General features: G+C 48.4%; 1 protein-coding gene across 1 annotated transcript; it reads left to right on the top strand.

Annotated features, from left to right (window-relative positions):
• The first annotated feature begins 363 nt into the window (after positions 1–363).
• Positions 364–10,672, top strand: c1qtnf1 (C1q and TNF related 1). The gene is made up of 4 exons (XM_080021850.1): positions 364–649; positions 7,617–7,762; positions 8,015–8,151; positions 8,563–10,672. Exons 1-4 carry the CDS (start codon positions 638–640, stop codon positions 9,111–9,113), a joined length of 846 nt encoding a protein of 281 aa, XP_079877976.1. The 5' UTR covers positions 364–637; the 3' UTR covers positions 9,114–10,672.
• Positions 10,673–15,455: the final 4,783 nt, after the last annotated feature.

Here is a 15,455-nt window from a genome sequence, read left to right as displayed (position 1 = left end):
TGTATAAATCCACCCACGGGGGTCCTTCTTTTCCGTCTTATTTTGCTCCTTCCGGCCCCCCACCCCGACTGCCCAGGGATGCACTCTGTGCTCCTCCTCCTCCTCCACCTCCTCCTCCTCCTCCAAACTATTCATCCTTGCTCTCCCCTCTCTCCGGCTTTTTCTTTCTTCCTCTCCCACGTTCACCGACCTTTTCCACCCTCCCCGCTTTGCTCGGCTTGGCTTTGCCTTGGCTTGGCTTTCCCTCCTCCCCTTCTCCTTCGCTCCTCCGCTTGTTTGGCGGAGTGGGCTGGGTGGTGTGTGTGTGTGTGTGTGTGTGTGTGTGTGTGTGTGTGTGTGTGTGTGGGGGTGGGTTCGGGGGGTTTGGAAGTGGCAGGGAGGAGATTGACCGTGACCCGCGGAGGTTGACACCGACGGCAGGATCCCGGGAGAGAGAGAGAGAGAGAGAGAGAGAGAGAGAGAGAGAGGGACCAGGAGGAGAGAAAGAAAACAAACAAAAAAACAGTGCGGCTAAAGGACCAAAAAAAAGAAAAGCAAAGCAAACCAACCAACAGCCAACCAAACTCACTGTCGCTGCTGCAGAGTCAAGAGGATTATCTCCCACCGTAAGGAGGAGAGGTTGCACCGCTCCGGAAGGATGGCAATAAAAGTAAGCATTGTCTTCTTTAATGTTTACACAGTGATTCATATCGGGGGGAAAAGAGACTAACCTTGTCCAAGCTTTGTACAGTATGTGCTATGTCTGTGCGATCGTGTTTGTGTGTGTGTGTGTGTGTGTGTGTGTGTGTGTGTGTGTGTGTGTGTGTGTGTGTGTGTGTGTGTGTGTGTGTGGGATAGATACCCCTGCACGGGCGTCTTACTTTGTGTTCTACGTTTCCAAGACCCCGCTTGGAAAGCCAGTGCACGGCAGTAGTAAGCGTGCACGCACACGCACACACAACAACAACAACAGCAACAACAAACGAGTGCGCGCACACAGAATCCCTTCCAGATGTGGGACCCCGTGCGGCCGCTGCCTCCCCCTCGTGACAGAGCGATCGCGTCGAGAGACGACGCGACAAACTCCGACCATCGGCACTAAACGTCGCAGGGCAAAAGCACCTCCGAGGTAGCAGCGGTGGTAGCAGCGGTGGTAGCAGCGGCGGCGGCAGCATGGGGGAACTGATTGCTTGAAACTGGAAACAGGTGTTGACTGTTCTTTATCTCCTCGCTAGTCCTTAAAACACAGCCGGAAACCCATTCCCATCTGCCAGTTATCATGTGATGTATTTTAAGAGACCTGGGATAATGGCTTTTCCTGCGTGGGCCGGGCCCACGGCCGGCCCTCCCCTCGCACCACCGGCGATCATTTGGCCTGGAAGAACGGGAAAACAAGGCGGGCGGATTAAAAAAGACCGCACGTGCACTATGGTTACGACCTTCCTGGGTGATTTAGATGGCCCCTTCAAGGGCTTCCTCCGAGCGCCGCGGAAGGAGAAGGGGAGACGGGAGATAAAGCGTCCCGAGAGGGTGAGGGAGGAAACTCTCAGGGAACAATTCTTTGCACACGCCATGGCAGCGTCCAGCTGAGAATAAAAAAGCTCTCATATCCTGAGCGAATGTTCCGGAGTGGAACTATGTGTGTGTGTGTGTGTGTGTGTGTGTGTGTGTGTGTGTGTGTGTGTGTGTGTGTGTGTGTGTGCGATTGCCTGTGGATCAGCAGAGTGACGCACAGAAAGAGAGTGACTGATTGACTGACTGAGGGAATGAGACGAAGAAGAAGAAGTAGAAGAAGAAGAAGAGGAAGAAGAAGAGGAAGGAGAGCGAGAGGGAGGACTGGAACCCAGGCTCAGGGCGACATTAGGGTGGAAAAATTTGCAGCGCGGCTAAGAATTGCATAATCAAGCCACATCCCTATGGTATGGTTTGGCTGTCTGGATGGTGTTCAGTGTAATAAAAATACTCGGCTCTGGTCTGCCTTGCGGGCACATTACTGAATACATAAGCTATTCTTACCTTGCAGCACCAATGCAGTATTCATGGAATTGGCTCGCAACAGGTGTGTGCAGTCTCCACACATGCATATGCACATGTGTGTGTTATTGAGGTTTGATTTGGAGGTACAGTCTCGGGTGACTGGAGAAGAAGCCACAAGTGGCTTCTGGGTATAAGTCAATTTGTAAAGGAATATTCCACTTGAAACCACTTCTCCTACACGAGTAGAAACACTGCTTTCCCAAAGAACAGTGCGTGTAAGGATACAGTACACATGCTGAGCCTAGGGAACACGTCCTGTAGTTAGTCTGGGGATAAGGGGCGGGGAGTCTCGGGGTATTGCCCTAGACCGCTTTGCGTGCTCTGGCTTCCTGCTTTTCCGCGGGGAGTCAGTGCTTTATTGTCCCTGTGCTAACCGGTTTGCAAGACAACACATCCTCGGTTCTTTCTAATTCAATGATGGTAGCGCTATCCTGTGAGTCACTTTGACATCGAACTCTACACCTCCTGCCGTTGCCGTAGAGAGTCTAGGGGGACATCTAATGAGTCTAGGGTGCTGTGTGGTGAGTTTATACTGAAGGCCAATGCAGAATCTACACTGGCCATCAACAAAAGAGATATAATCAGTTAAATCTCGATTTGTTAAATGAATGAATTTAACTTTGATCCTCTTTTGTCGAGCTATCACACATTGGCCTATTTGACTGCCATGGCATGCAACTTTATAAACATAAACAACACGGAAAAGCGGACATAGGAAACAAATGAAAGGCCCGTGGCTGCTGGTGTGTGTTATTGAAAACACACCATGCAAGACCTTGGGGACCCGTGAGCCCCACTTGTTGTGTTCGGTTTAGCCCGATGTCTCCCGCCTGCCTTTCATGCGGCCTGCCATCGTATTAGTGTTTCAAAGTGGGGCACTACATCTCAGGCAACAGCCTGTGACAATTCATTCCTATCACGTCAACAACCGATGAGTCATCACCTGGCTTATCGACGACCATTTCAATGGAATCTGTTATTAAGGGGCAGAATTATTTATTCATAGTTTATAATTCATGCAGCATTTTATTTACAATAGTCAAGTGTGTGGACGTGCTGACAAACCCATGTGGTTTTCACTATGTTTGCACTGGGCCGGAAAATATCCCAGTGACCCATGGGAGTTCTGTAAGAGGAACTGAGACTTGTGGGCTTGGGTGGGGCTACACGCACACAGAAATCCATGATCATTATCAGAACACACACACACACACACACACACACACACACACACACACACACACACACACACACACACACACACACACACACACAACCATATAGAGAATTATGCAGTTGTGAGATTTAACCAGATGCATGTTACATTGAAGCACATGAAGGCACGCTGACCCCCCCCGACACACACACACACACACACACACACACACACACACACACACACACACACACACACACACACACACACACACACACACACACACACACACACACACACATTAATCATGACTCCATGGGCAGGTCCCAGCATGCGCTCTGAAGGCTGCGTGCGAGCGGATCTTTCAAAGCAGCCGGCGTGCACTGTTGACGTGTGATGCTATAGAATTTCATTAGGCTCTGTAAGGTTGGACAACAGAGACTCTCCTCCACTTTAAAGCCGGAACGTCCTTGAGGCGCGTGAGAAATGTGCGGTCATCAGGCTTTTATTTGGCTATTTCAATCGAATGGGACTGAAACTATACAAATCAGCAGAAGCTTCCGTCACCTCAAATTTTGGGGTTTTATGATATTGCGTGACCATGTCACGTTGCTCTGGCTTTTAAATCGTCAGGAGGGACAAGGAGAGATGCAAATTGCTAGATTGCTACAGGAGGATGTCAGAACAATAAGGTAGTAAAATATGGGTTTAGGGATAATCAACCCTTTCCTTTTTTTAAATCAGGAGTGCAATAGAGAGCAGGAACTAAATATCAAAAAGGATATTAACTTCAAAGCTAAATCACATGACAAATGCTGCTTCAATGGTGAGTCATATTTGGTTGATTGCTAATTGCCAGTATGTTGATATGAGATTTTTCAAATCACACTCACAAACTAACAGAGCTCCAAAGATGCCATATTGTTGCCCCCCAAAATTGCAGGCGCACCGGTTACAAAAACTGCTGAATTATGGCTCAAAAAGTAGGACAAATTATACCGTACGAGCACTGGAATAAAAGCATCAATGGTGCGAGGACGAAATCTTTCACCCTCGTTCCTACATCCTGACCGGTTTACGTTAGCAGGAAGTCAAAAGATGCTTTCAACCCACAGCGTTTGTTGCAGCTGTTAAACATAGCACTGTTGGTACTGGTCTGGGCAGCCATGTCAGTGACCACGATGGGAGCCACTGAGTTCAATAATTGTGCATGGTCGTATAACCTCCATGAAGTAACAGATTTATGTAACAGGTTTACAGTAGGGACAAGGAGTGTCTTGTCTTCAGGATGGAAATTCTACTACAATTTAGAAAAAAAAAAAAAAAGGGACCTGCATTGGCTTCCTTCTGTAAACTCTATGATGAACGGGAATCTAATACAACAGCTTTGGTATGAGGAAGCATGTTATGTATGTTTACTTATGTGAGATAGGCGTCACATTTGTATTCGCCTCCAACTCTATGTATTATACAGTTTAAAATGTGTGTTGTTGTTCATATGATTGGGAGCACAGGTAGTCTTTCCATATGGCATAGTTAGGCAACTGCCTGGACCCTTGTGAATTCGAGTGGATGTTTTTTTTCTCTGACTCCCGAAGTCCTGATTTTTCCATCCATGTCTGGAAACACGAGAGAGTGTTTAAAAGTGCCCGGAGACCAGGGCTGAGCACGAAGGCGACCGGATGGCATGACACTACATCACAGGTTCGAGCGCCCCCCCCGCTCCGATTTTCCGCCCAAGGCCTGTTCCCCGTTCCTTGAATCAAATGATCGGAGGAGACAACCAAGCTGCATAAGACTCGGTGGCTCAAGGATGTAAGCCGTTGTATGAGAGCTTTAGTGTTGGGAGGACTTGAAGCCTCGGTGCCAGGTGAGCTTTTGAAAGCCGGCCGACACAGGCGCGCATTTAAAACCATCGAACCTTCGAGTTCGCATCCGGCGACTTATCTTTTCAAGCCACTGAGTCCTACGAAGCTCGGCCGGGTGCTCCGACGGTTTTTAACGGACAGGACTTGGAGGGAAAAAAATTAGGATTTGAACCTTTGACGGCGGCACTGGAAGGCAGCGTCTGAACGATCACATGTAACGATTGAACACACAAACAAACAGAACAGAGAATGACATACTCAGTAAAGGGAGGGTAGGTATGCACTCATTTTCTCCTCTTTAAATGAGGTGGAAGTCAATGGAAAAACTGGAAAAATAGACATTTGAAAACCCACAGCTCAGGTGCGCAGTAAAGACTGTACAAAGTATTATTGGATTCTTATGAACGATGGATCGTTCAAACGTGATAGTTTCTAACACGTGGGATCAGAAGAAACTTGCTAGGATTACGCCGCTGCGTTGAGCGCGGGCAGACGGCTTTGATTTAAGCTTCACTTTGATTCTTTGTTGTTTGAACATTGGGTAGACACGCTGCTTTTAAAGCCAAAATTGGTCATGACTCCTTGTCATTATCCCGTTTTCAGATTAGTGAAAGGGATTCTTGAGGGGGAGATTCTTAAGGGGAATTTTTTTCTGTGCATCTTAATGCGTGCTATTTCTTCTGTGTGGGTGTGTGTGTGTGTGCGTATGTGTGTGTGTGTGTGTGTGTGTGTGTGTGCGTGCGCGTGCGTTCGCAGTGAGTGCCAATAATCCAGATGGGACAGCTCCATTCTGACCCCAGAGGGCAGCCTTGAGGGAGGAAGGGGTCAAATTCAAATGCTCCCTGGTTCCTCGGTGGAATCTTTAATCCCATCTGGGGGTGATGGGTCCCATAATGGGACTCTTTTAATGCGTTGCCTTCCTTTGTGTTGAAACCTTCCCTCTCCTTTTCTTAACACTGTATGCACACTCTATTGCATCGATATTTTCTAGAATTACAGTAGTAGCTGTTGTTTTGTTGCCATCGAGCCATAAAATGCTTGATGGCAACTCTTTATTCATTTGTCATTTGCTCTCATACTATAGCACTTGACCCAATAATAGAGGGTCATCCGTATAATATCTGTATAATTTACCACTGAAGGGGTACAACAGGAAAGGCCTCGCTTTTCATAATCATAATAATACATATATTTTTTTCTGGTGCTTCAAAGCAGACCACTGCCCTCATCGAGATGAAGCTGTGCTCTTCAGATAGTCACTCAGCAGCGACGAGTTGTTTTTCATGGAAAGCCTTTCTGAGAGCAATGTTACCCGCCGCGCCACTGAACAAAAAGGAAGTTTGAGAGGAATGTACTTAAACGGAAGACGGATGAAGACGTACGACCTTTACATCGCAGTAGCGGTTGAGAATTTTTTTTTTTTTACACAAGACAGAAAGGAAGACAGAAAGGAAGGAAGAAAGAAAGAAGGAAAGCCATGATTGATTGAAGGACCCCCAGTACCGGAAGGGGATTATTGTCCAGCTAACCGAGCACCGGCAACAATCAGGGTCAGTTTAATGAGCTTCTCTGCCTTTGAAGGGGCAGATTATGGGACTATGCGGTGCAAAAACATGGGGCCCACTCCGTTTATTATAGCACCAGCTCTTTATATAAACACACAGCTTCCTGCCTGACAAATTGCAAAGGAAGCCTGCTTTGAGCAAGTTTAGCACTCGATGCGCCGCATGCAACTGTTTTATTTGTTTGTGGTTTTCCGTAACATAGTTTTATAATCCAATTTATGTTAATCAATCACCCAATCAAAATAATCAATCAACCAACCAACCAATCAGCCAACCAATCAATCAATCAGATATTGCAGTCATACTGTATGTTTATCATATAACTACTATTATTTCTTGAATCCTGCTCTGTTTGACCGCTTGTGTTTCATGCTCCTTCATTAAAGGGTGAACACGCTCCGTGGCCTCTGCAGATGCTACAGAACTTTTGAAACCGTGTGATTCGAACCCACAGCATGCGCCTACTTTCCTTTTTGTTGTTGCCGCAGGAAATGAACTCTCGAAATGCTCCGAGATGAAAACAGCTGTTTGGGAGCCCGATAATCCACAAACACGTAATACCAACCAAATTCCGTGTTCACCACATCCCCTGTAAAACGCTGAGCCGCCGCCATTAAGCGCTACTTCAGTCCAATCCGGAATGAGGGAAAAAAAAAAACAAGCGTGCTGACGTAATTATCAGTATCAATCAATTAACAGTAATTATGCTTGATGATGTCAAATGCCGTGACATATTCATCCGTCTTCTAAACGGTTTATCCAGGTTACAAATAAATGGGATGTTTTTTCAAAGAACTTCAACACAGGAATGAGTCGTTGGAGCTCCATTAACATCTTCTGAGAGCTGTATTCTATGTAATTATCGTCAAAATAATAGAGTACATTTCTTGTAATATGACAAGTAATCCGCAGCAATCCGCAATACACATATTGTGGATGTTTCGTCTTATTTTTTTAAATGTAATTACACTGAATTTTTCTAATGAGTGTCCCCTCCTCGTGGCGTCGCAGATGAGTCTGCTGTATGTGTGGCTTCTGCTTCTCCTCTGGCTGTGTCCGGCAAAACCCTTCCGGACCCCCTACCCCGACCAGAGAGCGGAGCCCCAGCAGAACAGGGAAGACAGGATGGACCCCAGGGAGCACCGTCAGGGCGACAGGTTCTTCATCTTAACCTCCGTCATGATTAATTGTTCAAGCATGTTAAGACGTCAAGTTAGATCCTAATCTCAAAATGGACTGAAAAAAAAAAAAAAGACAATCATAGTCACAGACCCAAATAGTCTGTACGGGGTAAAAAAAAAGGGAAACCTTGATGTAGATACAAAAGAAGAGGTTCCCGCCAACGCGTGTTCCATAAACGGGTGTTCAGAACCAGCTACGATTTCTGATTGCTAAATGTTTGTGTGCAGCCGGAGGTCTGTCAGAGAGTGTCGTCGGTGCTGTGACCCAGAAGAGGAGCCTCCCGCCCGCTACGCCAGAACAAACCACCTTCATCCCCATGCACAGTACCAGGTGGTGCCACAGATCAACATTACTATACTCAAAGGTACACCGTCAAGCGCAGGCACTCGATGCACTGTGTGTATGACATCTCCATTGGTCCTCATCTGTTGAGGTCATCTGAGAGGTTCAGTCGGGGACCATTTGAGTTGTGGCTCTTTACTGCTACGTACGAAAGCAATAAGCAAGTATTTGTGGGTTGGATGTTGTATATGAGGGGATGCATTTGGGTATGTGTGCCTTTGGCCTCATAATAGCACGCTTTGCAATTATAGCTACGTAAGTACCTGACCACTTTTAAATGTCTTACAAAACCACCCAAAGCTAGAGTAGAACAATAAAGGCAACCTGGGCACAAGAGCTAAATAGTGACACAATCTGCACAAACATATTTCCAGGATGTAAACGCCATACAATCACTCAGTGATTTCGCGTATTTTGCAATACTCTCTTGCAGGTGAGAAGGGGGACTGCGGCGAGCGAGGACCGTATGGGAAATCAGGCAAAGCCGGCCAGATGGGCCCGTGGGGGGAAACTGGACTCAAGGGCAACAAGGGTGACATGGGTCGCCCCGGTGAGCCCTGCAAATCCTACTACGCCGCTTTCTCCGTGGGCCGCAAGAAAGCCCTTCAGTCCAACGACTACTACCAGACGCTGGTGTTCGACACTGAGCTGGTCAACCTCTACGGCCACTTCAACATGTTCACGGGAAAGTTCTACTGCTACGTGCCGGGCATCTACTATTTCAGCCTGAACGTGCACACGTGGAACCAGAAGGAGACGTACCTGCACGTCATGCACAACGAGCGGGAGGCGGTGGTCCTGTACGCTCAGCCCAGCGACCGCTCCATCATGCAGGCCCAGAGCCTGATGCTGGAGCTGGAGAGAGAGGACCAGGTGTGGGTCCGCCTCTTCAAGGGCGAGCGGGAGAACGCCATCTTCAGCGACGACTTTGACACCTACGTGACTTTCAGCGGACACCTGATCAAGCCAAATAGCGAGGTGTAGCCCCGGGAGGACAAACGGCTATGGGGAACGTGTCGGCGGAAGGAAGGTTTGAGGGGCGGGTTTCCCGAGTCGGAAGAAAGGTTATGGTATGGACTGGGGGAACGTTGGTAGGGAGAGGAACCTGCCCGGGTCAGATGCTCCTTGAAGTCCCTTGTGCTCGAGTTCAGCTGGCTTGCCGGAGGTGAGACAAAGTGAACCTGCGAGCCTCGTCTGGTTCTCTGGAAGATACTGGAAACTGAAATATATTTCAGCTTCATACGACAGGTTGTGATCATTTCATTTTGCCGGTTGTTGTGTTTAATGACGTGCGCATGTTGTAAGAAACCTGTTCATGTTCATGTGAGCGAGAGCAAGGCAAATCATTCATTGTCACGCTGTATATCCTCATACTGTTAGTGGCCGGGTTCATACTTGATGAGACAAGATTAGAGAAAATGCTTTTTTGTCCTCCGGCTTTTCATGTGCTGTAGCAATAATCAGAGACGTGGCACAGAGACCTTCTCTCACCTTGTGTCAGAATGTTCCATCCTGTATTTTTTATTTTTTTTAACACTGAGGTAAATTTTCTCGTCTGTAGTGATGACTACATTTGCCTCCTGTGCCATGATCTCATATTTAGCACGTCTCGTTTTCAGCGCAACGTGCCTTTCCAGTACCAGGTTTCCTGTGCTCACATTTTATTCCTGTCTCAATAGGGCCCTTTGCCTTTGATGGTTACGTCTTTATTTCCATTTGCACTTTATATCAAAAAACAATTTCGAGAGGGTCTGTGTGACACGGTGACTTTTAAAAGTGTGAAGTACCACCATGTGGAGGCCCACCAGGTTTTGTCAGGGACCATTTTTTAACGCTTGCCACTAAGTTTTAATGACTGCAATAGGGGGCTCCCATGCTTAGCAACGATTAATTCATGCTTTCAGTATTCATTGTGGATGTGAACATTTATTTTACCGTATAGCACATTTCCACTATATATTAAAGCATTAAGCTAGAATTTGGGTGCAAACACATATTATATGCATTTCTCATTTTTATTTTAATATCATTATGCTGCCAAACGTTATCAGATGGTATTATAAAAACATCAAACCTTCTTCAAATAAATACTACATTTCACTAAATCTTTGTTCATCAAATAATCAGCTACCTTAGCAGTTGACGTGGACGGAATCAAATAACAACCAATCACACTAGATTTCCAAGGGGCCTTCAAATGCAGCCAGTGGACCAAAGCTCTGTTTCCATCCAGGTGTCGTCTGTGAGGGGTCATTCTTCGTCTTGCGCTGACTATGACGAGTTCTTCGGGCGGAGATTCAGGAGGAAAACAAACGCTCCCAGCTAGAAGGAAAGACTGAAGGAAAGACTGAAGGAAGGATGTGAGAGAGGGCCACGTGACGGGTTTGGAATCGGGCCCCTCCGAAGAATAATCAGACACAGCGGTGCCTTGATGCCTCATGTGCGGACCTACGCGGGCCGCCCCCGGCTCCGCCCGTCCCGTCCCATCTGTACGACTGTTTCATAAGAACGTTCAATATGGATATGGATTGCATTCATTAAAGCTAAGCAAAAAAAAAAAAAAGTGGGTTTGAGTGAAAAGGAATGAGGAGGGATATGACTCTGAGCGTCCATGATCAGTGTGTGTGCGTGTGCGTGCGTGTGTGTGTGTGTGTGCGTGTGTGTGTGTGTGCGTGTGTGTGTGTGTGTGTGCGTGTGCGTGCAGTACATTGTAAAAGTTGGGCGTGGCAGTTTCACAGGGTCTGGGTCTGACAAGTCTTCACAGAAGACACTGTGGAATGTGATGGAGAAAATGTTTAGACTTTAGGGTTCAGCCCGAGTCAAACTCTGGACCCGATCCCGAGGACACAGATGGCAAATGTGCTTCTCTGCCTGTCTGTCTGCCTGTCAGATTGTCTGCTTGTCTGCCTGCCTGCCTGCCTGTCTGTCTGTCTGTCTGTCTGTCTGTCTCTTTCTAACGTGCAAACACACGCAGATTCTGGCAAACAACAACTCATGCACGTTTGTTCCAGTACACACATGTTCACAGACAAAACAAAAACACACAAATCACTCAGTATGAAATTGTGCCATCTGCCAAAAAACTCTAAACGACAAACACTGCCCTCTGGTGGTCGCTTTTTCAAACGACTCTACTATGGGCTCGAGGCAGGGAGACACACACACACACACGCACACGCACACACACACACACACCAATCAATTCCCTGTGTATTTCGGGCAATTTACAAATTGTAGAGCAAGGCCTCACAATGGGAGGAAGCTCAGTCTCTGGTGCTGCACTGGCATTTTTGAATGACCTGCGAACAAAACAAAAATTATGTGGTAGTTATTCTCTTAACAGACCAAACCTAACCGATTTTTCGACAAATAAGCGAACCCCAGCAGGACACACCCGGCGCTCTCCGGCCCGTCAGCAGAAAAAAACTCCAAACCCTGGCCCCCGGCCACGAAACCACTCGTCAGATTGAGCCGCAGGGGCAGGCGACGCAACACCCATCAGCGAAGAATAACCAAAAGACTTTAAAAAGAACGTCTGTCTTTCTTTTCTTTCCATTTTTTCCACTCTCATACGTTGATGGAGACGCCGTGATGTGATTTAGAAAGTTTTTTTCCCCCCCCCCCCTTCAGGAAGCTCCAATACTGGACGGGAGGGGTATAAATAAGACATGAGAATAGATTAGTGTGTTAGGGGCTAATCAGCGGAAACAGGGCCCCGGGAAACTCCTCAGCGCAGCAGAATTCCACCCAGGCTGAACCGAGGGAGCGAAAATGGCTGGAAACAGCATCAGCAAGTCTGTGCGCCGGTATTGACCGCATCACTCAGTGTGATATCAATGTCCTGCACCAACAACACCGCTGTGTTTCTCTGAGGTTTCATCATAAAAATCCGCCGCTCTTTGGCTGAATAATGTTCGCACTCACATTTGCGTTGATAGCCTCAAAGTGCTATAAGCTTGTGTAAAGATTGTGTTGCGTGGATAAAGGGTATAAAGACTGATTGAACCAATCCGTCCTCATGCCCATCCCCATCAACCGGCGAGCCAAACACTTACTGTCGGCAGCACGGGAAAAACGTAATATTAATGCAGCAATTATTGCAAAAACGACAACACACTGACTGAGTATATTGTGAATCTCCTGCTTTTTAAAACAAGATTACATTTTTTTCCCTCGGCTAAAATGCTTGCCCCATCGGGGCTGCACTGGAGCACCGCGAGGAGCTGCGGCACTGTGGTGACAGCACGTTCTGCGAGGTTGCGCTATGAACTTTTGAATGTCGTGAAACGACGGGAACCGACATTTAAACAAGGTCTGTGTAATTAGAATAGTGAGCCTACCCGTTAACATCTGTGTGACATGGCCATTTTTTTTTTTTAAGAATTTCATTAAGATATAGTCATCAATATGAGCGCTTTTTTTTTTAATCTTTCAGACCATAGTCGCCATAAAAGAGCACCTTCATCACATTTTTTCAATTTTTTTTATTTCTAAGCACTCCAGACTTATAGAGATAGACACTGGACCCGCCTCTCTCCGCCTTCCACCCATGTAAAATGAAGTCATTAGATAAGACACAATCACGTAAAGTAAGGTAAAATACGATTCATCCCTGCGGGGAAATATGTTATACAACAGCAGAAGTCCGAGTCCAAGAAGACAAAGAAAAAAACAAATAAAAATGAATATATTCATCTAAAAATGTTTAATTACTGGCCAACATTGCCAGCCTGCGGGCCCCGACGCCTCATGGCTACACGACGGGGACAGCGACTTAAGTTCATTCTCTGCATTGCGCCTACAACGAGCAGATAGCAAGTAAAGAGCATTTCAGAGCATCGAAATGCAATTTCCCCAATCAATACGTTCCACTAGATTTATTTCCCCCTACTAGAACATCGGCCTACTTCCTCTCACGTCAGGGTCTTACTCAGTCCAGAAAAGGCTCTGTAAGCCGTGCGCTCCCTGTCATTCCGTCAAACAGTCCCCTTCCCCTCGATCGGCCTCCGGGAGATCGCGAATGACGCCGGTGCGCGGCGACCCAACGTGACGTCAAAACGTGCAGCCGACCCAATCGGAGGGCGATGCCGCAAAGGGAGCCTGCTCCTGGTGTAGTTCTTCGCGGTGGCCACATGAGAGCAGACTTGGCCGCGTTTTGCCCTCTCCGGGAAACGCTTGCCTCCTCCATGCCAGGAGCAAGGGGGAGAAGCGCGCTCGGATTCAGGGAGACGCCATTGGAGACACGAACGACTGGCACTCCGGGGGCCTGGTGCGTGGGGCCTGCACGCACGCACACACACACGGATAGTTAGAAATAAGGATGTCAGGCGAGCAACGCAGGAAATTAAAACATCCTCGGCCCAACTTCTTCTTACAACGGCCGTAAGCCAGGCAGCGTATTATCCGCACCCCAGGTCGGTTCAGTAAAAAGAAAATAAAAAAAACGCACCACGACTCCCCCGTTACTTGTAGGCTTAGTGACGTGGAGGCAAATGGGGACGTCGAGGGTCCGTCCGTGCGCGCGGCGGCCTCATCCGGCCATCAAAACACACGGGGGGGGGGGGGCCGACGCGCGGGCCGGAAGGAAAAACTGCAGGACGACCAGCGGCCGGTCGGGCAGCGGCGGCGGCGTCGTCTCGGGGGCCGGGGGTCACCGCTCGTCGCCACTAATCTCCCCGATAACGGCGCCGCCCCGGTCGCCAGGCCTCCTCTCCGACCCCGCCCCGGCAGTCATCCCGGTCCCCCCGCCCCCGCGGGGGAGGAAGGCGGGCGCACGCCCCGCTGAAGTGCGGCTATCAAGGCGCTGGGTATGTGATTCTGTATGTGAGGGCCACAAGCAATATCAATTTTTAATTCGGAGAGCACTTTGAGTGGGGGCCTACACACATGGCACCGCCGTCTATTTATTAGCATATGCCGATAGGAGGCCCACTAAATAATCAACCTGCGAGCGGCTACCAGCGAGGCATTAATATTTCATGCGGAATGTTGTACCTCCGTGTATATAAGCTGCATTTTTAAACACAGATTCTCTTGGTTGCAATTTTCATCATGGTTTTATTAGGTATTAAAGATTGAACTCTGGTTCCCCTCTCGCCTTTGCAACGAGCGCGAAAGGAGTGGCAGGACACACCGAAGTCTCCCTCGCTCTCCCTCCCTCTCTCTCCCGCTCCCTCTCCCCCTCGCCCTCCCTCCCTCTCCCTCTCCCTCTCCCTCTCCCTCTCCCTCTCCCCCTCTCTCGTCCTTCGCCGAGAGAGACCCGACGTGCCGGCAATACGACAGCGTGGCCCGGGAAGGGGGGAAAGAGGGAGCCACGAGGCAGCAGGGAGGAAGGGGAGACGGAAAGAACAAAGGATGGCCGAGAGGGTATTGAAATTTGGGAGACAATTTGATTTAGAGGGCACAATGAAAAATGGACAGGATGGATGAAAAATCATTGGAGATGTGAAGAAAGGGCGGGCGAAGGGGAAGAGAGGGGGCGGGGGGCGGCGGGGGGGGGGGGGGCGGACGACGACAGAGGAGAGGAATGAAATTAGCAAGAGGAATAGAAGGCGAGGGAGGAAGGAGGAAATGAAGGGAATTTTAAAGACAAAGAAGGGATCGTTCTTGAACTTGATGTTTGCTCTCTCTCTCTCTCTCTCTCTCTCTCTCTCTCTCTCTCTCTCTCTCTCGCCAAGATTAATGATGATGAGCGGACCCCACCATCCCTCAGTGGAAATCACTGAAATATCGAGTTCTATTCTCCACAACTCACGGTTTTTCAAGCCAAACTGACTGGTAATACTGTATGATCATCAATGTAATTAAAACACAAAATTCAAGTCAAATTAATTCATGTTTATTATGGAAGCCCCCTCCCCCCCCCGGAGGCCCAGACGTATCGCAACACAGATGGGGGGGGGGGGGGCCGTAGGATCTTGGCAGCTTCATCCAGATAGAAAATGTTTTTTCCCTTGGAATCTACCTTCCCCGAAGTGAATTTGTGCGGCTTTTTTCGAACACTTTTAATCGAATCAACCGCAGCCCCGGCGCAGCTTTGCAGCATGAAATGGACTTTTCAAACGTTCGCCTCGCGGGACGCCGAACATCGCCGGGTTTCGGGCGTTGGAGTCAAACTCAGCGAGGGCCGTCGATAGCGCCTGCCCTCCCAGTCCGCCGTACACGCCACCCCTGGTGGTGGGCAGTCGAACTCTCTCTCTCTCTCTCTCTCTCTCTCTCTCTCTCTCTCTCTCTCTCTCTCTCTCTCTCTCTCTCTCTCCATTTCGCTCGCTCTCTCACCCTCTTTCCCTCCCTCCATTCCGGAGCCAATCGATGATGGGACAGTGG

Source organism: Zeus faber, assembly GCF_960531495.2.
Source record: "Zeus faber genome assembly, chromosome: 20".
Classification (NCBI taxonomy): domain Eukaryota; kingdom Metazoa; phylum Chordata; class Actinopteri; order Zeiformes; family Zeidae; genus Zeus; species Zeus faber.
Note: the sequence above shows the minus strand (reverse complement) of the source record. Positions and strands in the feature narration are given on the sequence as shown.

Bases quoted from the DNA above. Each gene is read 5' to 3' on its own strand.
- c1qtnf1 (XM_080021850.1), top strand. The intron at 7,763-8,014 runs GTTCTTCATCTT...GTTTGTGTGCAG, and splicing joins GAGCACCGTCAGGGCGACAG to CCGGAGGTCTGTCAGAGAGT. The intron at 8,152-8,562 runs GTACACCGTCAA...ACTCTCTTGCAG, and splicing joins CAACATTACTATACTCAAAG to GTGAGAAGGGGGACTGCGGC.